This window comes from Aspergillus affinis (assembly GCF_023601865.1).
Source record: "Aspergillus affinis strain CMG 70 chromosome Unknown NODE_5_length_567868_cov_86_340925, whole genome shotgun sequence".
Taxonomy (NCBI): domain Eukaryota; kingdom Fungi; phylum Ascomycota; class Eurotiomycetes; order Eurotiales; family Aspergillaceae; genus Aspergillus; species Aspergillus affinis.
In genome coordinates this window covers 97013-118431 of record NW_026515786.1, presented here as the reverse complement: position 1 = coordinate 118431, position 21419 = coordinate 97013, and the positions used below count along the sequence as shown (strand labels likewise).

The window sequence follows — 21419 nt, the reverse complement described above, 5'->3', positions numbered from 1 at the left end:
ACATTTTCCAAGGCCATTTCCCATCATCCATAATCCAAGGTTCAGATACAAAACTCGCAGGTCGTCAAGGATCGTTTGCTGCACAATAGAAGATTCGTCGCGCGGGTGGAAATAAGACTGCGGGTGTGACGTCAGTTGGAATGCTACGTTCCCTTTGTCACTCGCGTGGAGCCATTGTGCGAGAAAGACTGGGTCGGGGAGGAAAAAGAAAGAAAATGGGAGGAAACACTAACCGATTCCCGAGGCTAAACCGTTCCCGGTAGCGGATCTACAGGCGGGAAGCGTGGATCACCTTGTAGTCCACCACCAGCTCACGACCGCCGTCGTTGATGACCAGGGCGCGGACGCTGCCACGGCCATCCTCGAACGCCTCACGAATGCGACGGAAGAGGTGACCCTGGGGCACGACGGGCAGACCCTGCTTGACGTCACCGGACTCCGTCATGGCGACGAGCTTGCCGTCGTCACGCAGGTCCAGGATGCGGTAGGTCTTGTAGACGGGACCAAGCATGGTCTGGACCACGACGGAGGGCGAAGGGTTGGAGATGAAGCTGGACTCCTCGTGCAGTTGACGGGTGAAGAGGTCGACACCCAGGTAGCGGTGCTGGCCGGTCTGAGGGGAGACGGAGATACGGATCACCTGGCAGGGACGGCCCTGGAGGATCAGGATGTCGCCGATGCGCACAAAGTGGCAGGGAATGGGCACGGATTCGGTGGTGGCGCCACCGCCGGCACGAGGCTCGACGATGCGCACATCCTCACGAACACCCTCCCGGAATCGAACTGGTCCGCGATCGTCAGCAGCGACGACAACATCCTGGCGTTCGTGATGATGGTCATGATCATGGTGGCCATGATGATGATGATCATGGTGATGGAAGGGGTGCATGATGCGGTCGGCAGCGCGTTCCACACCACGACGGAAGGAGTGGTAGTTACCGTCGTCGTCGTAGTAGCCCATCTTGCGAGCAGGGGGGTGATCAATCACAGTCTTGGTCTTGTAAACCTTAAGGTTGGTGGTCTCTGGGGCCGGAGCGGGAGCAACGGACTCTACGTTGAGGTCGCGACGGCTGAAGGAGTCTCCGCGGTAAGCTTCAACGGGCGGGGGCTGGAAGGCCTGGTCGTAGGAGACGTTGGTCTGCTGGGGGCGACGGGGAGATCGGTCGTAGACCTGGGACTCGGCGGTGCGGTCGTAGGAGACGTTGGCCTGGGGGCGGCGGGAAGATTGGTCGTAGACCTGGGACTCGGCGGTACGGTCGTAGGCGGTACGGTCGAAGGTGTGATCAACCTGGGACCGGGCAGAACGGTCGTAGACGTCGGCGGTCGGGTAACGGTGACTTTCGAAAGACTCTACAACGGCGGGACCCTGAGAGCGGCGGTCCGATGGGGAGACGTCGTAGGTGGGGTCGGTACGACGACGATACTCACGCTCAGTGATGTCGAGCTGGGACTCGAGAGCCTTATCGTAGGTTTGAGGACGGTCTTGGAAGCGGACCGAAGGTTCACGGTACCTAAAGGGGGGGGAAGGTGGGTGAGCGGGTGAGCGGCCGGGTAAGGGAAGTAAGAAGATAGATAAAACAAAACAAACAAGGAGCAGAAGTGGGTTGGGGGGCCGATGATTGGTGTGATATATGGGGAGTGGTTGGGGACGGATTGTTTTGATTTGATTTGTTTTGGTGCCACGTAATTAGTTCGGGGGACTAGATCATGCTAGTCCCGGAGGCAAGCTGAAAAAAGCCACTGGCGGCAGGCGGTTTGGGGTGACACCGCTTGTTGTGCTGCTCTCCACTGTGGGTATTTTTGGGTGCGAAAGCAGCGCCCGGTTGCTCTTCTCCTCTTTCCACCGCAGCAAGGGCAGAAAAATAGAAAATAAACAAGAAAATGACAATGAAACTGAAACTGAATGATCTGAACACACACAACAAAAGTACTTACTGTTCACGAGCTAGATCAACTTCGGGATACCGGTTCGTCTGATGACGCTCCTCGTAGACGAAGTTGTTGTTGTTGGTGTTGTTGCCGGCGTGAAAGTGGGCGTGCTGGTGTTGCTGGTCGTTACCACCGTGAGTGGTACGAGTCTCGCGCTGGAAACGAAAGTCGACTTCTTCCTGACCGTGGGCACGGGGATCTGGAAGAGGAGCAGAGGTTCGAGTATCTTCCCGTTCGACGTGCGAAGTACGATCGAGATTGACTTCTCCCTCTACTCTTTCGGTCTCAAGAGTAGTCTCAGGAACAGCGTCACTCCGGTACGACGACGGGAAGACACTGAAGGGGATGGGGACGCGGGCGTCAAAGTCCAGATTGGCTGTCCTTTGAGCGTCTTTTCTCGAATGCCTTTCGAACTGTTTGAAAACAACTCGAAAGGCTAGACAAGAAAAGACTTTTTACTCGGGGGAAGTCTTTCTCGTGAAGAGGTGGGGTTTGGTGGGTTGAGAATGATAGATCGATCAGATCTATGATTCGGGGAATGTAAGATATATGAATTGGAATGGGGGGGGAAAGGTGAAAGGGGGTGGGTGGGGATAAATGATAAGCTTATTGAAAACAAGCTGTATCAGGGGGGAATGTGGGAATGGAGGGGGATGGAAAATGGAAAGAAGAGGATGAAGAGGAAGGGAGAAGAGGAGAGAAGAGAAGAGAGGAAGTAAAGGAAAGAGAGAGAGGAGGGAAGAGGACGAGATGATACGGCGGAGTATTAAAACCGAACGACCGCGCGGTGTTTTGTTTTGTTTACCGCGCGTTGCCTCTTTCGGCCCTCCAGCCTCTTCTCTGCCTGATTTCTGAGGATCTCTCGTTCTCTCTTTCTTTTTGTTCGTCCCGAGGTTCTTCCTTCCCTCCTCGTGTCTACCGAGTACTACACAGTATCATTCTACGAAAAGACGCCATCTCCCCATCCCCAGTCCAGAAGCTCACCCTGCAAAACACCGGAATCCCCATCCATAGATATACATCCGGATGGAGAACCCCTCCATTCGACACCATTTGTTCACCGCAATCAATGCGTCGTGCTAGGTTGCTAGACTCAGGGCTGGCTCCATTTTCCTGACCGAAGCGCCTGCAGATGAGGCTTCTTCACATGCAGATGGATGATTTGCTAGCCTCAATCCTTTTTTGCTCGACCGGTGCTCCGGATGGGTCTCTTTCCCCCTCCTTTCTCCTCCCGAAACCCCCGATCGAAAACGAGGTTGGCCAGCAACCTGTCCCGGTGTCCCCAAATCGCCATGGCAACCCGTCTAGTCTCTCCCCGGGTCGAATCGGAAATCTGGATCCCTTGGCGTGACGAGACCAGGAGCTGAGAGCTCCAGATGATCAGCGCTTTTGGGGATTGAGTTTTTTTTTTGGTCGATTTGGTTAGTATTTTTTACGAAGATGCCTGATTATGGATCTATCCTTCCTTGCCTTGCCTTGCCTTGCCGGATACTTCAAGTCGTGGGAAAGAAAGAATCAATTCTCCTCCAGCTCAATCGGAAATAATCATGCCCTGCAAAATGCACATAGGAATCTAAAAAAAGACAAAAGGGCAAACGAGCACAAAGATTAAAAAAGAGGGAAGCGAGACGATCAGACGAGCTCCCACTTCCCTTCCATGATTCCTTGCAGCTCCGTCGGCGCTCGCCCACCGACCAAACGCAAAACCAAGCCCGCCCAGCCATCGTGGTTCCTCGTAATTGGGGAGAGACATGCCCCACCGGCGGTACTTTCCTTTCCTTGGCTTGCGAAAGGTGCTGCTCGATTCCGGATTCTGACTTCTGAGGTGATTGCTGATCCGTTCGCCTTAACGGAGTACTAACTACCAGCCACTCACCTGCTCCAACGTGCCCGTGCCAGACTAAATCTGCTCATGCTAAGGCCAAGGGAAGGAAGTCAATTTGACAATTTGCCACATGAAGTTTGGCTCGTTTGCGATGTTCGTAAGCACTGCAGTGCAGACTTACGACTTGTCACTTGTCAGAGTCAGAGTCCAGGCCAGGCCAGGTCTGCCTCTTCCCCCCTGTTCCCTTTTTTTCGTTCCCCGTTTCGACTGGGAAGGATTCAGGGCTGGGTGGTTTGGTTGGTTCGGTGGCTGGCTGGTTTATTTTTCTTTTATTGATTCATTTTACTTTGGTTAGTAGGTTAGTGTTTGGCATTGCCCGCGTGGAGAGTCAGTCCCAGGGATCGGGAGTGGAGAGCTGCTTGCTCCATCCGAGGCTGTTGTGCCGTAAACATGGAAATTATCTGGTCCGTCCGTGGTTTCCTCCCGTGTCATCCAAATTATTCATTCAGGATTTATGTCATATTCATACTCCGTGTTCATATCATTAGTGCGGGCAATTGGGTGGAAAAAAACGTCATATGGTTTTTCTCATCTTACCCAATTTATAATGCATTGGGGTTTTATATCAGATCCATGCTCATATCGTTATTGCGGACAATTGAGTGCGTAATACGGACTGGACAACGTCATATATGGTTCTTCAATTGCTTCGTCCTCCATCTCCGAGACTTGTATCACCACAAATAAAAAAAAAGTTAAGTTCTGAATCAAATACACGAAGATGAAGTGAATTAAAACAAGCTTCATATCCATGGGCTCGATCACAGCCCCTATATCCCCGAATTATCCCAAGTATTGAATTAATGATGAGCCTGCCTGCGGTTGTCAAAATCAAACATACTTGAATCAAATGCATCCATATCTCGTGAATATCCCGGGTTCCGTCACGATGGGCCTGCTATCCCGGATAGCAGCTAGATATTGCTATATTAAGAATAAAAATTAAACAAAAGGTCATGAATCGGGTAAGAATTACAACAAATAGATCAAATAGATCGGAGGAAAAAAGGAGACAAGATCCGAAGGGTGTGGAAGAGTGAAAGAATGGACGAAGATGGAGAAAGCTGCGTCTAGCTTCGGAGACCAAATGCTTTTCTGATCTTAGGGAATCGCTTCTTGCGAGGGGTGGAATGATTGTCGGCCACAGGTTGTTGGCCGTCACTTTTCAGGCCTGAAAGGCCCAGGGGATTCTCGTTCTCTTTAGACACAGGGGCTACCCTGTCGCTCACGCCGTTTGGGCCGGCTCCGTCGGCCGTCTGGGGTCGTTCAGACCCGTAGTTGCCATTGATCAGTTCCTTCGGAGGGCCTCGAAGCGGCCAGCTTTCTCCGCCGGAGGATCGGTAGGCACCTCTCTTGAGGAGCTTGGGCGAGGCAGGAGGATCAGGGCTCGCCGTACAGGTGGTGACGGTATGGCCTTGATTTGGATCCAACGGTGGCTCCTCCCGCACATGGCAAGAATCCAGCTTGCCTAGTTTGCCGGTGCTTCCTCGCTCGGCCGAGGGCTTGGGTTTTCTAATGCTCAGGCGGTGGAATAGACTCGGTCGCCGTTCAATAGTAGGCCGACGGAGGAAGTCTTCCGCCTCTTTCTCGGTCATTCCGCGAGACTTGGCAACCGCGGCGAGCGCCGGGTTCTTGGGAGAGGCGGGCTCACTCGGTTTGCGGACAGCTGTAGGGGCTGCCGGCCGGTGTCGTTCGCCGTCCGAGCTGTCTTCCAGCTCGGTCGAGTCCCCGTCATCTTTGCCCGCCCGACGGGGGATGCCGCGGACCGGGCGGAGATTATTCATTTCCGGCTCGTCGTCGCTCGAATTCTCATAGCGGCTTTGCCACGGACGTACATTCTTGCCGGCACCCTGTTCCTCGTCGGAATCGGGATACCGAGACGCGAATAATGGCCCGGGCGCTTTGGCAACCTTGGCCTTTTGCATCTTCCCCGTAGAGAAGAATGACGGTTTCTCGCGCCGTCCCTCGTTTCCTCGTAGAGTCGTGCGGAGAGCACTGGAGGTGCCAGAACCCGACGACTGGGGCCTCATATCCGGAGGGGGCGACTTTTGCTGCATAGAGGACGCTGATTGCATGTGAGGGGGAGGGATCCCCCGCATGGTCCGTCGCATGCTATACTGCGGACTCGCGCGAGCTGGGCGGCTGGATCGTACGAAGCTGCTGGACGAGTCGCTCCCGTTTGACAGTCGTCGCTGAGAAAGATGAGCACCATTGCCATTGGCTTGCTGTCTTTCCTCGGCGACGGCCTCTTTGCTTTTAAGGAGACCTTTACCCCACGAAGTAGGCCTGGCTTTCGCCGGTTTCTGCCCAGCCGCAGACGACGAACGAGTTCCGCCATTCTGGCTGGCAACTATATCTTGAGGTGCAGGACCCTCGTTGGCGTCGGCTGACATGGATCGTGGGGCGGAGTTTGCTACCATCGATGGTCGCGGGACTTGTTCTTCCGTATTGCTCTTTTTGGCACTGGGCCGCGTGGGGGAAGGAGGGTAGGGAGAAGAGAATGGCAAAGGTTCTTGTGGCGAGTCAGGGGACCTTGCACGTGGTGGAGGCGAGGCATCTCGGACGGGCGTCTCAACGCGAGCGATCTGGCAGGCCTCAGGTATCTCAAGCGTGGAGTCAGAAGCTCGGTCACCAGCCCAATCATTTTTCGTTGACTCCTGGTTGGTGTCAACAAGGTCATCCTTGATCGGCCCTGCACTGCTGTCCACAATAGCATTGATAGAGCCAAACCCATCGCCGTCAAACCCCTCCTCGGCGTCACTGTAGATACTTTCGCCCGACTCGTCATCGGTGTCCTGATCTTGGACAGCATTGCCAACTGCCTTCTTGCCCTTGCGTCGACTTGAACTCTTAGATTCCAGTGAAGCCCGGGGAAAGCCCCCTGGCACCGTGCACCAATCGAGGCTAGACCTTTCCTTCTCGAGTTCCGGTGTCGCCGGCTGGACCGCGATCCCAGGCACATCAAGAGCAGGACTGGAGGTTGGATGATTCAATGTGTCTTCATGTACCGGATCCTTCGCTTCGTCCACAGATGAAATCTGGCTCGACTGATTTGGGTACGTGCTCTTTGTAGTAGCTTCGGCGGGCATAGTTGGTTCATTATGATCAGTAGTATCATTATGTTCGTTATGGGAAATGATTGCTCCGACGGCATGATCATTAGAGAACGACCAGTCCGGCGCTGCCAAATTAGGCTCCGACGAGGTCGTCGATTCGTTATCACTGAATTCGTGCCGCGCCGGCTCCGGTTGTTCACCATCTCTAGCGCCTCGTATACTTCCGAAGGAAGGCAGGGCGCGCCGCGGTTTGAGCACTTCATCGAATTCGTCCGGCACGGTCGCATCGCGCGCATGGGACTTCTTCTTGCCCAGTGCAAACCAATGCGATTTAGACTTAGCTTTCGAGCTTCCCGGGGGCGAGTCAGGGACAACCGATTCAGGTGACGTCGGCGGGCTGGCCGCCACTCCAACAACCTCTGCCTCGTCGTCGAAGCTGACTTTGGCCGTCTTCTTACGGAAGCCTTGCTTGGAGCCGTCATCGGACCCGACGGACGTACCGTCCGATATTTCACTGAGTGGCGGACCAGGTCGTAGTACTGCAGCCCGCCCGTCCGGCGATAATGATGAACTCATTCTCGAGCTCTTCATTGCCGACTTCACAGGAGATACCGATCTAGGCGGCGGCTTATGCAGATGTTCTCCGGGGAGCCCAGTCACGGACAACTGCGTGGAGAAACGGGTCGATCTGCCAGGACTGTTGCCGGCCTGTCGCATCGGCGACGGCTGGAGTCCACGGCCAACATCGGCCGAGCTTGTCGATTCCGGAGAGCTGACGACCGAGCTTGGCAGGGGTTCTCTTCTCGTTTCCGGTGTCTGGGGTGCCCTGGTTGTCGAAGGGCCCTCTGGCGTCACCCTTCCGGTTCGCGCGGTCGAATTGATCGTCAATGGAGCACTGGCCTCGGCTTGTTCTTCGCCCTGATAATCCTCGCGCACAACAGACGGTCGTTTCATCAGGGCGGGACGAGACGGAGACCCTGGAATCGATTCCCGAGTGTCCCGCGGCTCTGGTTCGCGGTGTTCCGTCGTGGCTGGTGGCGAAGGAGGAACGATGGCGGCCTGTGCCGCAGCAACAGCGGTGGTCACGGGCGGCGTACCCTTCCCGGGGCTTCCAGGACTAGAACTCCTAGTCCGTCTTCTAGCGGAGGTGTTTGCCGTCTGCGACGGGATACTCGGACCCTTGGAGGCATCCAGTCCGGCCAACCGGTCGGCCAGCAATGCGCCTGTCGACACATCGCGCCCATCGGGTGCCTCGGGAGAATGAGACGGAGAGGTGGGGCGCGAATTAATGGGGTAGGAGAAATTGACGGAACTCCTGCTCCCCGTTCTCTGGGCTTCGGGGACCGTATATAAGCTAGGACTCCCCGTTCGCATATTCTCACGGTCGACGCTCCCTCCGCGTCCCGACGGATGCTTCGCGGGGGGCGACGACCGCATTGGCACTCCGACGCTGACCGACCGCCGGACGGGGGCATCTCGCCCCTTATACTCTTTCGGAATCGACGGAATAGGCGGCGCGTTGTTCACCGGACCAGGCCCGGAGCTGGAGAGCGGACGACGAGGGGATTGTTCCCGAAAGGTCCGCGTGCTCATGGAATTCGAGCTATTGCTTCGACGAAGACTCGTACGGCTGGGGGAGCGCAGGGGTGCGGAGGCACTCGGTTGGGAGGAGACAGACGACTGCCGTTGGAGCATGCGCTTCGTCTGGACATGCTCGACGTCGGTGGGAGGGGGCGTCAGGTTCCGGAGGGCTGTCGCGGCGGCCGCGGAGGAGAGACTCGACGAGGAGGGTCGGGATTTAAGGAAAGCATGGCTGGCGGCGGACTGGGCGGATTGAGCGGACGAGGAAGATAGCGGCTGTTGAATGGGACGTTAGTATGGTCTGCTTCGATAGGAGTCCACGGGGGAGCGCCAAGCTCACGACGCACCTGATGATGATGCGACGAGCTCCTTCGTCGGCGGAACATGATTGATTCGAGAGGGAAAACCGCCGGTGTGTCGCCGTCAGGCAGACACGGAGAATTTGTGACCTCCCAACAATTGATTGGATTTTAAGAATGGCGGCGATGAAAAGAAACAGATGCAAAGTTCATCGACCGGGTAAAAGAAATCTGTTGAGTTGATAGAATAGCGAGAGAGAAGAAAAGTTTAAAACCGAGAGAGCGAGAGAGGTGAGAGATCGACGGGGCGGAAAACAAGGAGGTTCTCGGGGTCAAGGGGAGGGAGAGAGCGAGAGAGAGGAATCCAAGGAAAGGAAAGGGGAAAATGGGAGGTAATCGAAGGACGAGGACGAGGAACAATAAAAAGGAACGAAGCCAAAGTTCAACGGTGCAAAGTGAAACACGAGACAAGAAGAGAAGAAAGAGAAGTCCAGACCTTTTGCGTCATGTCCGGAGTTCCTCAGGAATCGCAGCCCACTGGATCAGGCATCCATTCCACTCCAAACTATAGTTATAACACGGACGGAGAACACCAGTTTTCACGGATAATTCATGCACACATGAATGCATAAACACAGGAATGTTTTCTCCCCCTTCTGCAAGGAGGGAATTATTCTCCGACCGTTGCCTCGGATGATCGATCTGCCTGATCGTTGTACTGCTATACATCATCCTATAAACACTCCATCTCCCCCTTCCCAGACTTTCCTGTCTCTGATCACTACGTACAGAGTAGTGTACTTCCCCTTGGCTTGATATTCAACCCTACATCTTATAAAATTAGATCAAATCAAACACCCCCCTCCCCTCCGATCTACACCCAACATGCCCCTCCCCCCGTCCATCTCCACCCGCTCCATCGCCACCTCCACTCTCAACTTCCACATTCTCGAAGCCGGTTTCACCCCATCGCGCGATCGCCCTCTGATACTGCTCCTGCACGGATTCCCCGAACTAGCCTACTCCTGGCGCAAGGTGATCCCCCAACTCGCCGATGCGGGCTACTACGTCGTGGCCCCGGACCAGCGCGGCTTCGGCCGCACCACGGGCTGGGACACGCGGGACTTCGACGCCGTCGACCTGAGCACGTTCTCGTTGACGACCTTCGTGCGGGACATGGTGGTGCTCGTGCACGCGCTGGGATATCGATCCGTGCGGTGCGTCGTCGGCCATGATTGCGGCGCCGTGACGGCCGCCATGTGTGCCCTGGTACGGCCCGATTTCTTCCACAGTCTGGTCTTGCTCAGTCATCCGTTCAACGGATCGCCTGGGCTGCCGTTCAATACGGCCAATGATGAGACAGCGAAGAATGCCAGCGGAGGAGGAGGTGCCGAGTCCGCGGCGGGCGACCACGTCCATGCCGAGCTGGCCACCTTGGGCAGGAAACACTACAAGTGGTATTATTCGACGGCGCCGGCCAACGGGGACATGACGGCGCCTGCGGAGGGTCTGCACACTTTCCTGCGAGGCTACTTCCATCTGAAGAGCGGGTCGTGGGCCGGTAACCAGACCTATCCATTGAACGGGTGGACGGCCGCCAACCTGTCCCGGCTACCGTATTACTATGTCATGCCGTTGGAGGACACGATGCCGCAGGCCGTGGCACGGCATATGGCGGAGGAATCTGAGGCCGGGGAGCGCGCCTCGCATGCCTGGCTGCCCGACGAGGACCTCGCCGTGTATGTGACCGAGTACGGCCGGACGGGCTTCCAGGGCGGATTGAACTGGTATCGGGTGCGCACGGCGGCCGGAGGGAAATACACCAAGGATTTCGAGGTGTTTGCCGGGAAGAAGATCGAGGTGCCGTGTACGTTTGTGTCCGGCAAGTCGGACTGGGGCATCTATCAGGAACCCGGGGCGCTGGAGAAGATGGCCAATGGCACCGTGTGCAGTGATTTCCGGACGATGAAGTTGATCGACGGCGTTGGGCATTGGGCACCGCAGGAGAGCCCGGATGAGGTTGCTCGAGTGATCCTGGACTTGGTGCGAAGTCTGTAGATGCTGTCGTGTCGAGGCTGTCAGCCAATCCCCGTGTTATATGTATGTGCGATATGAGATGTACGTAATAAGTTATGATTGGAATCAGAACAATTCCGTTTACCCTAGAAGAATCTCCGTGCAAAACAAATGACCTGGATGACTTAAAAACCAGTGATGTGAATTATGTACGTTAAGCATATATGCTCCATCGACGCCAGAAGCCCACACAGTGCCAACCAGCCGGGGCGGGTTGGCTTGATTCATCGTCGCATGCAGTCCGTGGAAAGGAGGGTAACTATATTGGGTATGTGATGTTGAAGTGGAAACTAAAGCACAAACATGACCAGAGAGGAGGGAAAGAGATGTGTATGTATCTACACCAACATCCACCCGATCACCGCGGCCATCAAGAACGGAATTAGGTTTCGAATAGCCTGTCTCGTCGGGTCCAAAGAGACAGCAGCGGATTTCAGCGATTCCGTAGTGAACAACGACTGGAAGGTGATGGCGCTGGAGTTGAAGCAGTTCTCGCGAGTGACCTCGGCGACATCTTCCGGTTCGGCGAATTCGATATCCACGCACTAAACAAAACAAAGTCAGCGTCGACCCGGGGAACTTTTGGAAATCATCCACACATACGTTGTATAAAGCCGCGCCGTGCTTGGCCAGTTCGATAACCTGAATCGTCGCTTTGTCACCAGGACTCACGCTGATGTTGGCCGGCAATGGAACCTGGGGGAGACAGATCGTGCCCGGGTAGGGATCGTTGGTCGGCCCTGAGATCTGGAATGGCGAGATCATCGGGTGGCTCATGTTGGGGGGCGTCTCTCCGAGACCCAGATTCATATAGATGAACGCCGTGGCGTGACCCTGGAACCAGCCAGGTTGGAGAGCAACGGCGCCACCACCGACAGGCCATTTGGTTCGGTTTGTAGACGTAGACATTCCACCGCCTATGTGAGGGATGAACTGTCAGCATCAAGTCTGCGTTGATTGAGGTGGGGTTTTAGGGGGATTTCGTCGTCATACAAGGATAGATCCATTGCATTCCATATGGGTAAGAGTAGGACCCATTGCTAAATGCCGCTCCGAGACCGTCGGTGGACTCGACAGTGCCGTTGGTATGCAGATTATTCCCTCGGTATCCAGGATAGGTGATGACCGTATGGGCATGCGATAAGCCCACGCACAGAAGTGCGACAAGGGCCGTCCATTTCGATAACGACTCGTGGAAGGATCTCATATTGGCCAGAAGGATGTGTCGAACACGATCTGAGACAGAGCGAGAGAAGGTTATTGTGAACAGAAGACCAGGAGAAAATGGGATTAGGAACACGAGAGATACAAGCGCCTCGTTTGTCCTTCTGTGTCTTAGCAGCTCATCCAGAGAGTCGTTTCAGGTCTCACAACTTGTGAATCTCACAAACGCTGCACCGTCCGCATGAATGATCACCATCGAAACAAGCTTCCCAGGACGGGAGGGTTGACAAGACTTTTTGAGGGGAGCAAGCCATGTCCCAGGTGCTGCAGCGGCGCTCACATACAGACTGTAGCGGGGAATGACCGACAGCCACGGACGAGTGAGCATGCAGGAAAGCGATGTGACCACACCTGCAGGTGGGAGAGCGGTTGACAAGGGGGAGGGGGACTGTCAATATCGACGAACGACCAAGACGAGCCATTCAGCATGGCACAGTGGCCAGCAGAATTCCAGACCGAGAGAGAGGATTGGCTCGAGGCAAAGGTCTGCTGCAAGAGATATCACCTTGTCTGGAGTGACAGGCGATTTCATTCGTGGAGACGGCGGTCTTGGAAGCGCTCCGATCGGACGCTAAGAGAGGGGATTCACGTCCGCCATCCCAGGGCCCGGCGCTTAGAGATCGACTGAGAAGGGTTACCGAGTGCTGATCCGAGTGTGATGATGGGTCATGTCACCGGTTAATGAAGGCGAAGTCTGCTATACCGTGGGCTTTCAGAGACCTGGGATGTTCGGAGAATCTCATCATTGTAACCCTAGATTTGGAGCACGTTGGGAGTGGACAGTAGCTCCATCGAGAGCGCCGAGTCATGCAGGGCTCCCATCACGCTCAAATATGCCCCATCAGTATCTGGGTCAGAAAGCAGCAGATACGATAGATGCGATTGCATTTCTGGATAGCAATGGCAGATGTCAGTAGAAGGAAAGGAAACACAGGAGGATAAACGGTGGACGGGGCTGCAAACCAGCCAAACACCACCCCCTCCTCTCCTTATCTTATCGCCGTAATCAATCGCATTTCCATTTCTCTTCCCTCAATCCCCGAATCCCCAAAAAATAAAAACCCCCCGAACGGTTTCAATTCGCCCTCCCTCCCCTGCCAACCTCCAGAATGCCCCACACCAGTCGCAAAAAGCCCCCTCATCACCAACACAAGCGCCTCCAAGTGACCGACACCAGCGGCTGGACACACGTTAGCACGAGCGGGAAAACCGCGCGACAAGTTCTGCGCACCACCACCCACCAACAAGACGATCCGACGCAACCGGGATCATTCGTGCCCGCGGAGGCCCCCTCCAAATTGACCGCGGAGGACCTGCGACGGCAATTCGAGGGCTATCGACAGCGGTGGGAGAGCTCGGATGCCTGTAAGGTGGTGAGCGAGACGTTACGCGCGCGCAGGACGCCCGACGCTCATGCTCATGACGGGATCGTGTGTATTGGATTGGGAAGTCCGAGTGGGTTTCTGAGAGGCGGGTGGGTGGATCGGAGAAGTGTGTCGATGTATCAGCTTGCTGGGTTGATGAGCGCGGTGGATTGGATGAGTGTGTTCTCCCTCCTCTTCCTACTCCTCCCCTGGCCACAATTTCAAAGGGCTGGGTGATTCTACCTAACGTTCACATGAGAGCTAACATGGGTATGTCCGCCCAAACTAGAAGAAACCAATCCCAATGTCACCGTCTACGCACAAGATCCCGTGTTCAATGAACTGGATAAATCCCTCCTCGCGTCCCTGGACATAACCGTTCTCGAGCATCCTCACGCCTTCGAAAAGGTCACACCCGCTACCTTCCTCTACTGTCCTGGCGCGGAACAAGCGCACCTGTCACAACTGCTCGCTTTGAACCCGAAGTCCTTGTTCGGTGGTCCGCTGGAAGAATTCGATTCCGAAGCGGTCAGACAGTATGTAGAGACGAGGGGGTCGGTGCGACTACCGCGGTTCCAGGAACAAGAGCATGCGTTTTGGAATATGCAGATCTATTATCCCGAGGATACGGGGGAGGATGACGACTAGGAGTTGTCATTACCGTAGGGGCTGAAACCATGCTACAGCCTGTCGGTATGATTCAGGTAGTATGAAACCCGATGCCCGGACCATGGTACGCAGGATACTAGTTGAAAGGAGGATATGTCTACGCGCTACGGTACCGGACTGGCAACATGAAAGAATGAGATATCATGGATTTGAAATGCTAACACGATATATACAACCATCAAAGAACCTGGGCTCAGCAATGAGTGCGCAATATAGAACCATCTTCAACAATCATGTGAAAAGAAAGAGGACATCTGGAACAGTCTGCAGCCGAGCACATTGCCCTAATATTAGATTACAATCCAAGGGGAAAAGAAAGATCAAACATCCGGAGCACCTTTCTGAAAGAAAAACATTAAGATGCGCAAGGGCATCGAAGATCCTGTGGTGACGGGAATCAATCATGAATAAAACCGCACATAGAGTAAAAATGGCCCGATCATGCATCATCGTTAGATGGAGAAAAAATGAGAAAGGAGAGTCGTGGGAATCATAGGAAAGCAAAGGCATGGGGTGATGTGAGATTAATCAACCTCCTTGCCGTCGCAGTCGGGAATCTTGATGCCGGGCTTGAGATTCCGAGCAGCATCCATGAGACCCCATTTGTCTTCCCATTTCTCGTCCTTGGTGTTGTACTGCTCTTTCCATGGTTCATCGAACGCCTCAAACCTAGATTGACTGTTAGAATCAATGTAGCAACCCAACGAAGATAACGAAAACATACCAGAAGTATTCCGTGCCATTGGACATAGCCTGGCAGACCCATTCAGACATGAACTTGTTCATCTCGTCTATACCCGCAACAGATCCGTCTGTGTCGCTCTTGCAATTGTCGTGCCCTTGGCCACAGTCGTTTCCTCCACCGCTGGGCCATCCCACCTCGGAAATGACTTGTTTCTTATCCTTGTCGTCCTTGGTGAGTACCACGTCGTTGTTCTGCCAGAAACTCCAGGTCCAGCTAGCCGCGTCATCGACATCGACACCAGCGAAGAACGGGTGGACGTTGGACATCACAACGTCCGTGTACTTCACAAGGTCCGAGTCCCAGTTGTCACCCAAGTCTGAGGTCGCGATCGGCAGGTCAATGTTATGTTTTTTGAAGTGATTTCTCACATCATCCATGTAGCCGGTCAACTTCTTTTTCGCGCTCGTCTTGTCCTTGCCTGCCCGGAACAGAGCTTCGTTGCCGACAATGGCGCCCTTGAAGATCGACGTATCCTTCGCGTTGTCAAGAATATTGTACAGGTGGTTGATCTGTCGGTCGGCGGTGGTGTCGTTGGTGTCGATCCATACGCCTAGCCAGAGTTTCATGTTCTTGAGCTCCAGTCGATCGATGGCATGCAAGACCATTTCCGTCTGGTTGCAATCGGTGCCATACAGCCGAACGGTGTTGGTCAGTTGCGAGATAACAGCCATGTCGCGAGTGACGTTGTTCTGCGACGGAGGGTACTTGAGACAGAGCGGAAACTGGACACCCCATGGGGTATAGTCAACACCGGGGAACACTTTGTGGAGATCTTTATTGCCTAGCAAGGCCTTGATCTCGTCCGAGTCCTTGTCGAGGTCGCCGTTCTTTTTCGAATCGCCCGACGCCGACTTCGTGGATTCTGTTGGGTCTTCTTTTTTGTTCTCCCGGTGGCCTATCGTTCCACCAACAGCGCCTCCCACAATGGCTCCGACAACGATGAACGCCAGTACGAGCCCGACTATCCACCCACGTTTCCGACTGCCCCCGTCAGGTTTAAGCCTTGACTTGTCCCCGGCCTCCAGCCCTGTTCCCGGAACGGGGTCATAGGACGGACCGTCGGCTTTCTTGCTTTTGAATAACCCTCCCAGGAATCCTCCCGCGGCCGCTCCACCTGCTGCCGCAGGCACCGCCCTGGACGTTCCGCCGGCAGATTTACTGTTAGGAGGCACAAAGCCATCGTCACCATCATCCAAGATATCATCCGGGTTGATCACGAGAGGGTAGTTGTTGGTGCTGTAGGTAGACTGTCGCTGGTACGGACCCTCATTGAGCGGACCGACGCCTTGATAAGGGCTGTCGAACAGGCTGCGTTGGGACGGGTTCGAGGCACCGGGGGTCAGCTGGCCGGCGGAAGCGGCAGCGGCGCCTAGGGCGACATTGGAGCCGTAGGATTGAGGCCGTAGATTGTCCGAACTTGCGTGGACGCCTTCAGGCGGGGCGGGGATGTAAGGGTTATCCGAACCGGTCGTGTGGTAGCCTCGTTCGGCGGGGATATTGTGCACCGGTCCGTCTGTGTCCCTGAAAGCGTCAACTCCACTCTGACGATCATGGGTATTGGCGACGCCAAGGGCGATACCGCTTATGCCGCCGCCCACAGCAGCAGGGCCTAGATTGTCCATCCCCGGGGTCGCCGTCGAATGCGTCCGCAGCGAGTTCGTATGGCCGAGGTTCTGGCCGTTTTCCGGCACTGACGCAAGACCTCGGTCATGGTCGTGGCCGAAGGTTTGACCCGGAGCTGACACAGGCGAGATGTCACCGTACTGCGCGGAGTTGCGCACATGCTGCTGACCGTCGTCCGGCGAAAGGACTGGCGAAATGTCTCCTCGATGCTCGGCTCCTACCGCATTATCATCGCCTCGATTAAAACTGAATGCCCGGTGGTCACCGGACATGCTTGTCAATTAGACAGAGTACTCTGGCGTATTTTCTTTTCTAGGGAGTCGTTCTATGGTCAATGATGGGGCGATGCGATGATGGAAGTCGATGAAGGCACCGAGGGGCCGAAGAAGGTTGTGGAAGGGAGGAAAGAAAAGAGATCGGAGAGGGCGGCGGGTGAATTAATTAATTCGAGAAAGATGGGCGACGGCTCTGAAACGCCAGGGACGCAGCCGACTATCGACCCACGGTTCCCAAAAATTTGACCCGGAAAGAGTTTGTATCACTCAGGTACGCCGTTGGACAGGCGGAACGGTTTCTTTTTTAGCGGACCAGATAGTACTAAGACGGTGGTCAGCGAGACAGCGCAATAGAGCATTCGAGAGGAGGTCGAAGTCTTTAGCGGGGAAGAGATGCAAGATGCGAGGGAGAAAGAATCTTAAGACGAGAGGGATGGGTGGACGTACTGTACAAATGTAATTGGCCGCAGTAATGATGCAAGTAGATCTTTTCTAGAGCGGGAAGAGATGGCAGGAAGAAGAAGAAGCAGAAGGGATGCGATGGGAAGACAAGGAAGAAGGGGAGGGAAGAGGGGAATTCGAATAAGCGCAGAGAGAAGAAGAGGGAGAGGGGAAGCGTGTCAAAGAATATAGGCCGACGAGAACAAGGCCCTGACTGCATCCGGAGACAGCTAGAGTTGATGGATGGTGGCGGCTGTGTCCCCGACAACCGACGCACGTACGGTAAAGCGTCCAGCGTCCAGCGTCAGCAGTGGCCAGCCCAGGGTCCCGTTATTACGGGGCGGGTGGGCATCCCCACTCAGCCCGGAGTAATGGGTTGTTCCGGCAGACCCTGAAAGCGTCGGTTGCTGGTCTGCTGCGTGCGGAACTTTCGGGCCTTTCTTTGTCTCGACTCTCGCGCCATTCTTCCCCATTGTTGCTGTGTGCTTCGTACGTAAGCTTTCTGTCTCGCCTTGGCAAGCTTCGATCCCCCTTTCTCGCTCCCACCGTCTATATAAGGGACTGTACGCGCGCGCCCTCCCTTCTCCACTCCTTCCTTCGCCATGGAATGACCGCCTAATTATCCGTGCCGTCGTAGCGCTGAACAGTGGATAAAACTGTACTAGTAACTACCAACTCCTCCGTACACCCTACAAAATACAGATCATTTCTGATTTGACCACCCTTCTGGTAGCCTCGTCTCTGCTTACAATGGTCGTACTCGCTACCGTCCGGTCTAACTGGAAGGGTCAACTGGCTCACAACGGTCTGAAACAGCCGACCACAACGAATCAATCCCGTGAGCCGTGGTGATTGACCTCCAGAGACGGGATCTATAAATATCCCGCCCTCCTCGCAAAGGGCTTCATCCCTCAAACTCTATTCAACCAAAGGCTGACCGACCTGCTGATCGAATCTTCCGTGATTGTACAGAGATCTAAAGTACGAACAGATCATAACAATATTAATTCATAGTAAATCAGGTCCCATCGTAATTTCATTCCCTCGTTTCCCTCGACTAGCGTTATCATCGTAATAATCATAAACAATCGAAACAACAAGACAAAATAAAGAGCAGAAGACCAGCCCTCCAACACCAAATCCGTCAAAGCCCCAAACCGCCATGCTGCCTACCAGTGATCCGTCTCTTGTAATTTCTATATACTTTACATAGCGGCCGTACTCGTAAGTGAGGATTAACATCGGTTCCGATCATGGTGCCTTGCCAATTAGGATGGAAAGAAAAGATGATAAAAAAAAAAAAAGAAAGAGAAAAAAGAGGGGGACAAATGAAAAGAAATGAAAAGAAATGAAAAGGGGGGAACTGTAAGAGAGAAAAAGGAATGAGACAGAGTAAAAAAGAGAATAAGAAAAGAAAAAAAGATGGGCGGGATCAGACATCGAATCGCGACCAGGGTCTGTTGCGAACTTGCGATCCATCGACCATCAAGCTTCAACTTCTTCGGCGCTACGCTGCGATGCAGAGAGCCGATGCGCCCCGCTGCCCCGCCCCGAAACAGTTGCCGCCCGTCTTGGCCGCTCCAGGAATCGTCGTTTCCCGGCTCGTGTCTCGAAGTGTCGCGGGATGGATGATTGTTCCTGGCCCGTCGCCAGCATCGTGCTGCGCATTTTATTGCGATACGCGTCAACTATCAACCAAGGGATAGGGGTTAGCATGTGTTACTGCATTCTTCCGATCCCTGGCGGGAAGGATGGCCATGGTGGCTGCCACGGGGGTTGTCCCGCCATGTCCACGTTCAAAGCAAGGGGCTGTCGATGAGAGGGAGGGGTTCTTATCACGTACGAGATCGCTGGAGGAACAACATCCTCCCTGCAAAAACCCGACTTTGGCTCCAGCTCATCCGATAACCCAAGTCATTCAACAACACTTCCTTCTGGTGGCGACTCCGCGAAAGCTTGGGCACGGCAATGTCACTCTCTCCGTCAATCTGGGGTGTTGGCACGAGGACCCGTCCCACTGTCGCGCTCTCCTCATCGTCCTCTACCTCGGGGTCGTCCTTGATGTATCTTCTTCCCGGCACCACGCGGCCGGGAGGATTCTTCATCTGCACGGGGAAGTAGGTTCGGGGGTAGACTGCGTTGGAGTTCCGATATGAATCAGGGATCTCATCCATATCGACTTGATCAAGCATGACCTTAACCCGAACACGACATCCTCGCTGATTATCGTCCACCAGTATGAATTTGCGGCGCTTGCCCTCGGGGAACGTCCCGAATAGGGCGTCGTTGCTGGGATCATGTTCCTCGTCGTCGTCATTCTCGTCCAGCTGACCAAGCTTGCTTGATGATGTGGCGATCGTTGGATGCCGTCCGAGGGCTGCTATGCCGCTGTCTCGGATAAGGGGTGGGATCGAAGGGCCTCTCGAGACATCCACGGGGGTAGGGAATGCAGGGTAGCCGTGGAACACCTGTGCGCTGCGTATGTCGGTTGGTGTATGTCCCACTGAGGGATGGACTTCCGGTCCACCTGGGCGATTGCCGCCGTTCGTGAAGTCAGTGGTGCCTATTGTATGGAAAAAGTGCAATATCTTGAATTAGCCTACACTGAACAAGAAAAAAGATCACGATCCAGATGTGGAAAGGGTACGAAACCGATGGTAACATAACAAAAAGAACATGATAGGGTATGGTAAACTAGGAGGGAATAATAGAAATAAAGCACAAGGACCTCCCCAAACAAGATAAAATACATGGAGAACAGTGTCCACCAAGCTAAGAAAAGAAAAGAAAAGAAAAAGATGCACTCCCGGCCTTGTTGTGCTATCCTCCGAGCAAAATAGCAACGAGCCGAGCAGTACGGGCAATATGATACTGAGAAGAGCCGCCATAACGAAGAGAAAGTGCGGCAGGATTGGGCACATCAGATATGGTGGAACATACCGCTAACTTCCTCATTGCCTGTAGTTCCTTCGGGCTGCGCGTGATGATGGTGTAGTTGTGGGGGACCCATGGGCAGAGGCCCCAGCGGAGGAGGGCGAGGGGCGGGCGCTGCCATGCTAGGCGGCCCGGGCATTGCGGGACCAACGGGCGGTCCAGTGGCCATATGACTCGGCGGAGGGGGTGGAATGTTTTGCCTTCTGTTAATCTTGGCCATTCTCCTCACGCGTCGGCTTCGGAGTCTAGGGTCTTGGTTGCTGTTTCGCCAGCTATCAACGGCGCGTTGAATCAGCCCGCGTTTGCCTCTCAGCGCGGGATTGAGCTCCGCCAGGGCCCAGCCGACAGCATTGCACTCGGTCTCGTAGACCAAGCGGTTACCTCTATACTGATCCTTGCTGCAGCAGGCTCGAGGGTAGACGCAATTTTCTGTCTTGAACTCTTGGCTGAGGTTATCCACGTTAACAGACTCAACATCACAACGGATGGTATACTCCATTTTTACGCGATCACGAGAGTACTCGAAGGCAATCCACTGGACTCCGTTGCTATCCTGCCGTACCACAAGTGGAGTTGTCGCTGGAATCGGGCCCGGTGCGGCACTGGAACTTGCTCCAACGGTCGAGTTCTGATGATGGATACTGTTCGCAGAAAGGGGGCCACCGGTTGACGCAGGGAGTGGTGGGTTCAGAACTGCCCTTTGTGGAGGGGTGTGCTGCTGTGTTGTGGCGGTACTTGGGCTGGTCATGGCGCTTGCTGGTGCCTGAGCAGGCTGGTGCGGGATTTGCGCACTGCTGGTCTGGTGAGCCAGCATCAACGGCTGGGAGGTAATCGGATGTTGCTGAGGAGAGGTGTGCGTGGTGTAGGGTGAAGGCTGAACCGGGTTGATCGGCTGATATGACTGATATGGATACATCTGGTGCGATACTTGGGGGGACTGGGCGTAAAGGCCTCGGCTGTGCTCGTGAGATTGAGAAGCTACCGATGCAGGAGAACTAGATTGTGGTGTATGATAGATTGGAGGATAAGGCCTCTGCATCTGTGTGGTTGTCGCCATCATTTCGGGGGGAGCTAGGCTTGGGGTCAGTGACTGCACGGTGACCAGAAAAAACCGGCCAGTTTTAGCGGTTTTGCTTCGTGGAGTTTTGCGTACCACTGGATGGGTATTGGCCTGATGCGCTCGTCGTACTATAGGAAGAATGAGACGAGTAGTAAGATGGCTCCTGCGAAGGTGGTCCGTATTGATGCGGCTGATGAAGAATGCCGTTTCCCAGGGCGTGGGGTGTGTATGACACTGGCGGAATACTGGTACTCGGCT

The 21419-nt window shown here is 54.6% G+C and overlaps 7 protein-coding genes across 7 annotated transcripts; 2 read left to right on the top strand and 5 right to left on the bottom strand.

Moving 5' to 3' along the window:
* Positions 1–268: 268 nt before the first annotated feature.
* Positions 269–2982, bottom strand: hexA (putative Woronin body protein HexA; the record flags this gene model as incomplete). The annotated part of the gene is made up of 3 exons (XM_053104720.1): positions 269–1511; positions 1936–2342; positions 2914–2982. 3 exons carry the CDS (start codon positions 2980–2982, stop codon positions 269–271), a joined length of 1719 nt encoding a protein of 572 aa, XP_052960307.1.
* A 1902-nt stretch (positions 2983–4884) lies between these two features.
* KD926_008751 (uncharacterized protein) lies at positions 4885–8837 on the bottom strand (the record flags this gene model as incomplete). The annotated part of the gene is made up of 2 exons (XM_053104708.1): positions 4885–8727; positions 8799–8837. The coding sequence occupies 2 exons, from the start codon at positions 8835–8837 to the stop codon at positions 4885–4887; spliced, it is 3882 nt and encodes a 1293-aa protein (XP_052960306.1).
* A 798-nt stretch (positions 8838–9635) lies between these two features.
* KD926_008750 (alpha/beta fold hydrolase) lies at positions 9636–10808 on the top strand (the record flags this gene model as incomplete). Its single annotated transcript, XM_053104697.1, has 1 exon — positions 9636–10808. One exon carries the CDS (start codon positions 9636–9638, stop codon positions 10806–10808), a length of 1173 nt encoding a protein of 390 aa, XP_052960305.1.
* Positions 10809–11164: 356 nt separating this feature from the next.
* Positions 11165–12378, bottom strand: KD926_008749 (copper acquisition factor BIM1-like domain-containing protein; the record flags this gene model as incomplete). Its single annotated transcript, XM_053104686.1, has 4 exons — positions 11165–11371; positions 11430–11743; positions 11820–12154; positions 12218–12378. The coding sequence occupies 4 exons, from the start codon at positions 12376–12378 to the stop codon at positions 11165–11167; spliced, it is 1017 nt and encodes a 338-aa protein (XP_052960304.1).
* Positions 12379–13159: 781 nt separating this feature from the next.
* On the top strand, positions 13160–14062 carry KD926_008748 (SRR1 family protein; the record flags this gene model as incomplete). The annotated part of the gene is made up of 3 exons (XM_053104675.1): positions 13160–13423; positions 13501–13684; positions 13740–14062. 3 exons carry the CDS (start codon positions 13160–13162, stop codon positions 14060–14062), a joined length of 771 nt encoding a protein of 256 aa, XP_052960303.1.
* Positions 14063–14607: 545 nt separating this feature from the next.
* Positions 14608–16723, bottom strand: bgt3 (putative cell wall glucanase; the record flags this gene model as incomplete). The annotated part of the gene is made up of 2 exons (XM_053104664.1): positions 14608–14752; positions 14808–16723. 2 exons carry the CDS (start codon positions 16721–16723, stop codon positions 14608–14610), a joined length of 2061 nt encoding a protein of 686 aa, XP_052960302.1.
* Positions 16724–18652: 1929 nt separating this feature from the next.
* On the bottom strand, positions 18653–21017 carry KD926_008746 (uncharacterized protein; the record flags this gene model as incomplete). The annotated part of the gene is made up of 3 exons (XM_053104653.1): positions 18653–18855; positions 19011–19730; positions 20108–21017. 3 exons carry the CDS (start codon positions 21015–21017, stop codon positions 18653–18655), a joined length of 1833 nt encoding a protein of 610 aa, XP_052960301.1.
* Between the last annotated feature and the right edge of the window lie 402 nt (positions 21018–21419).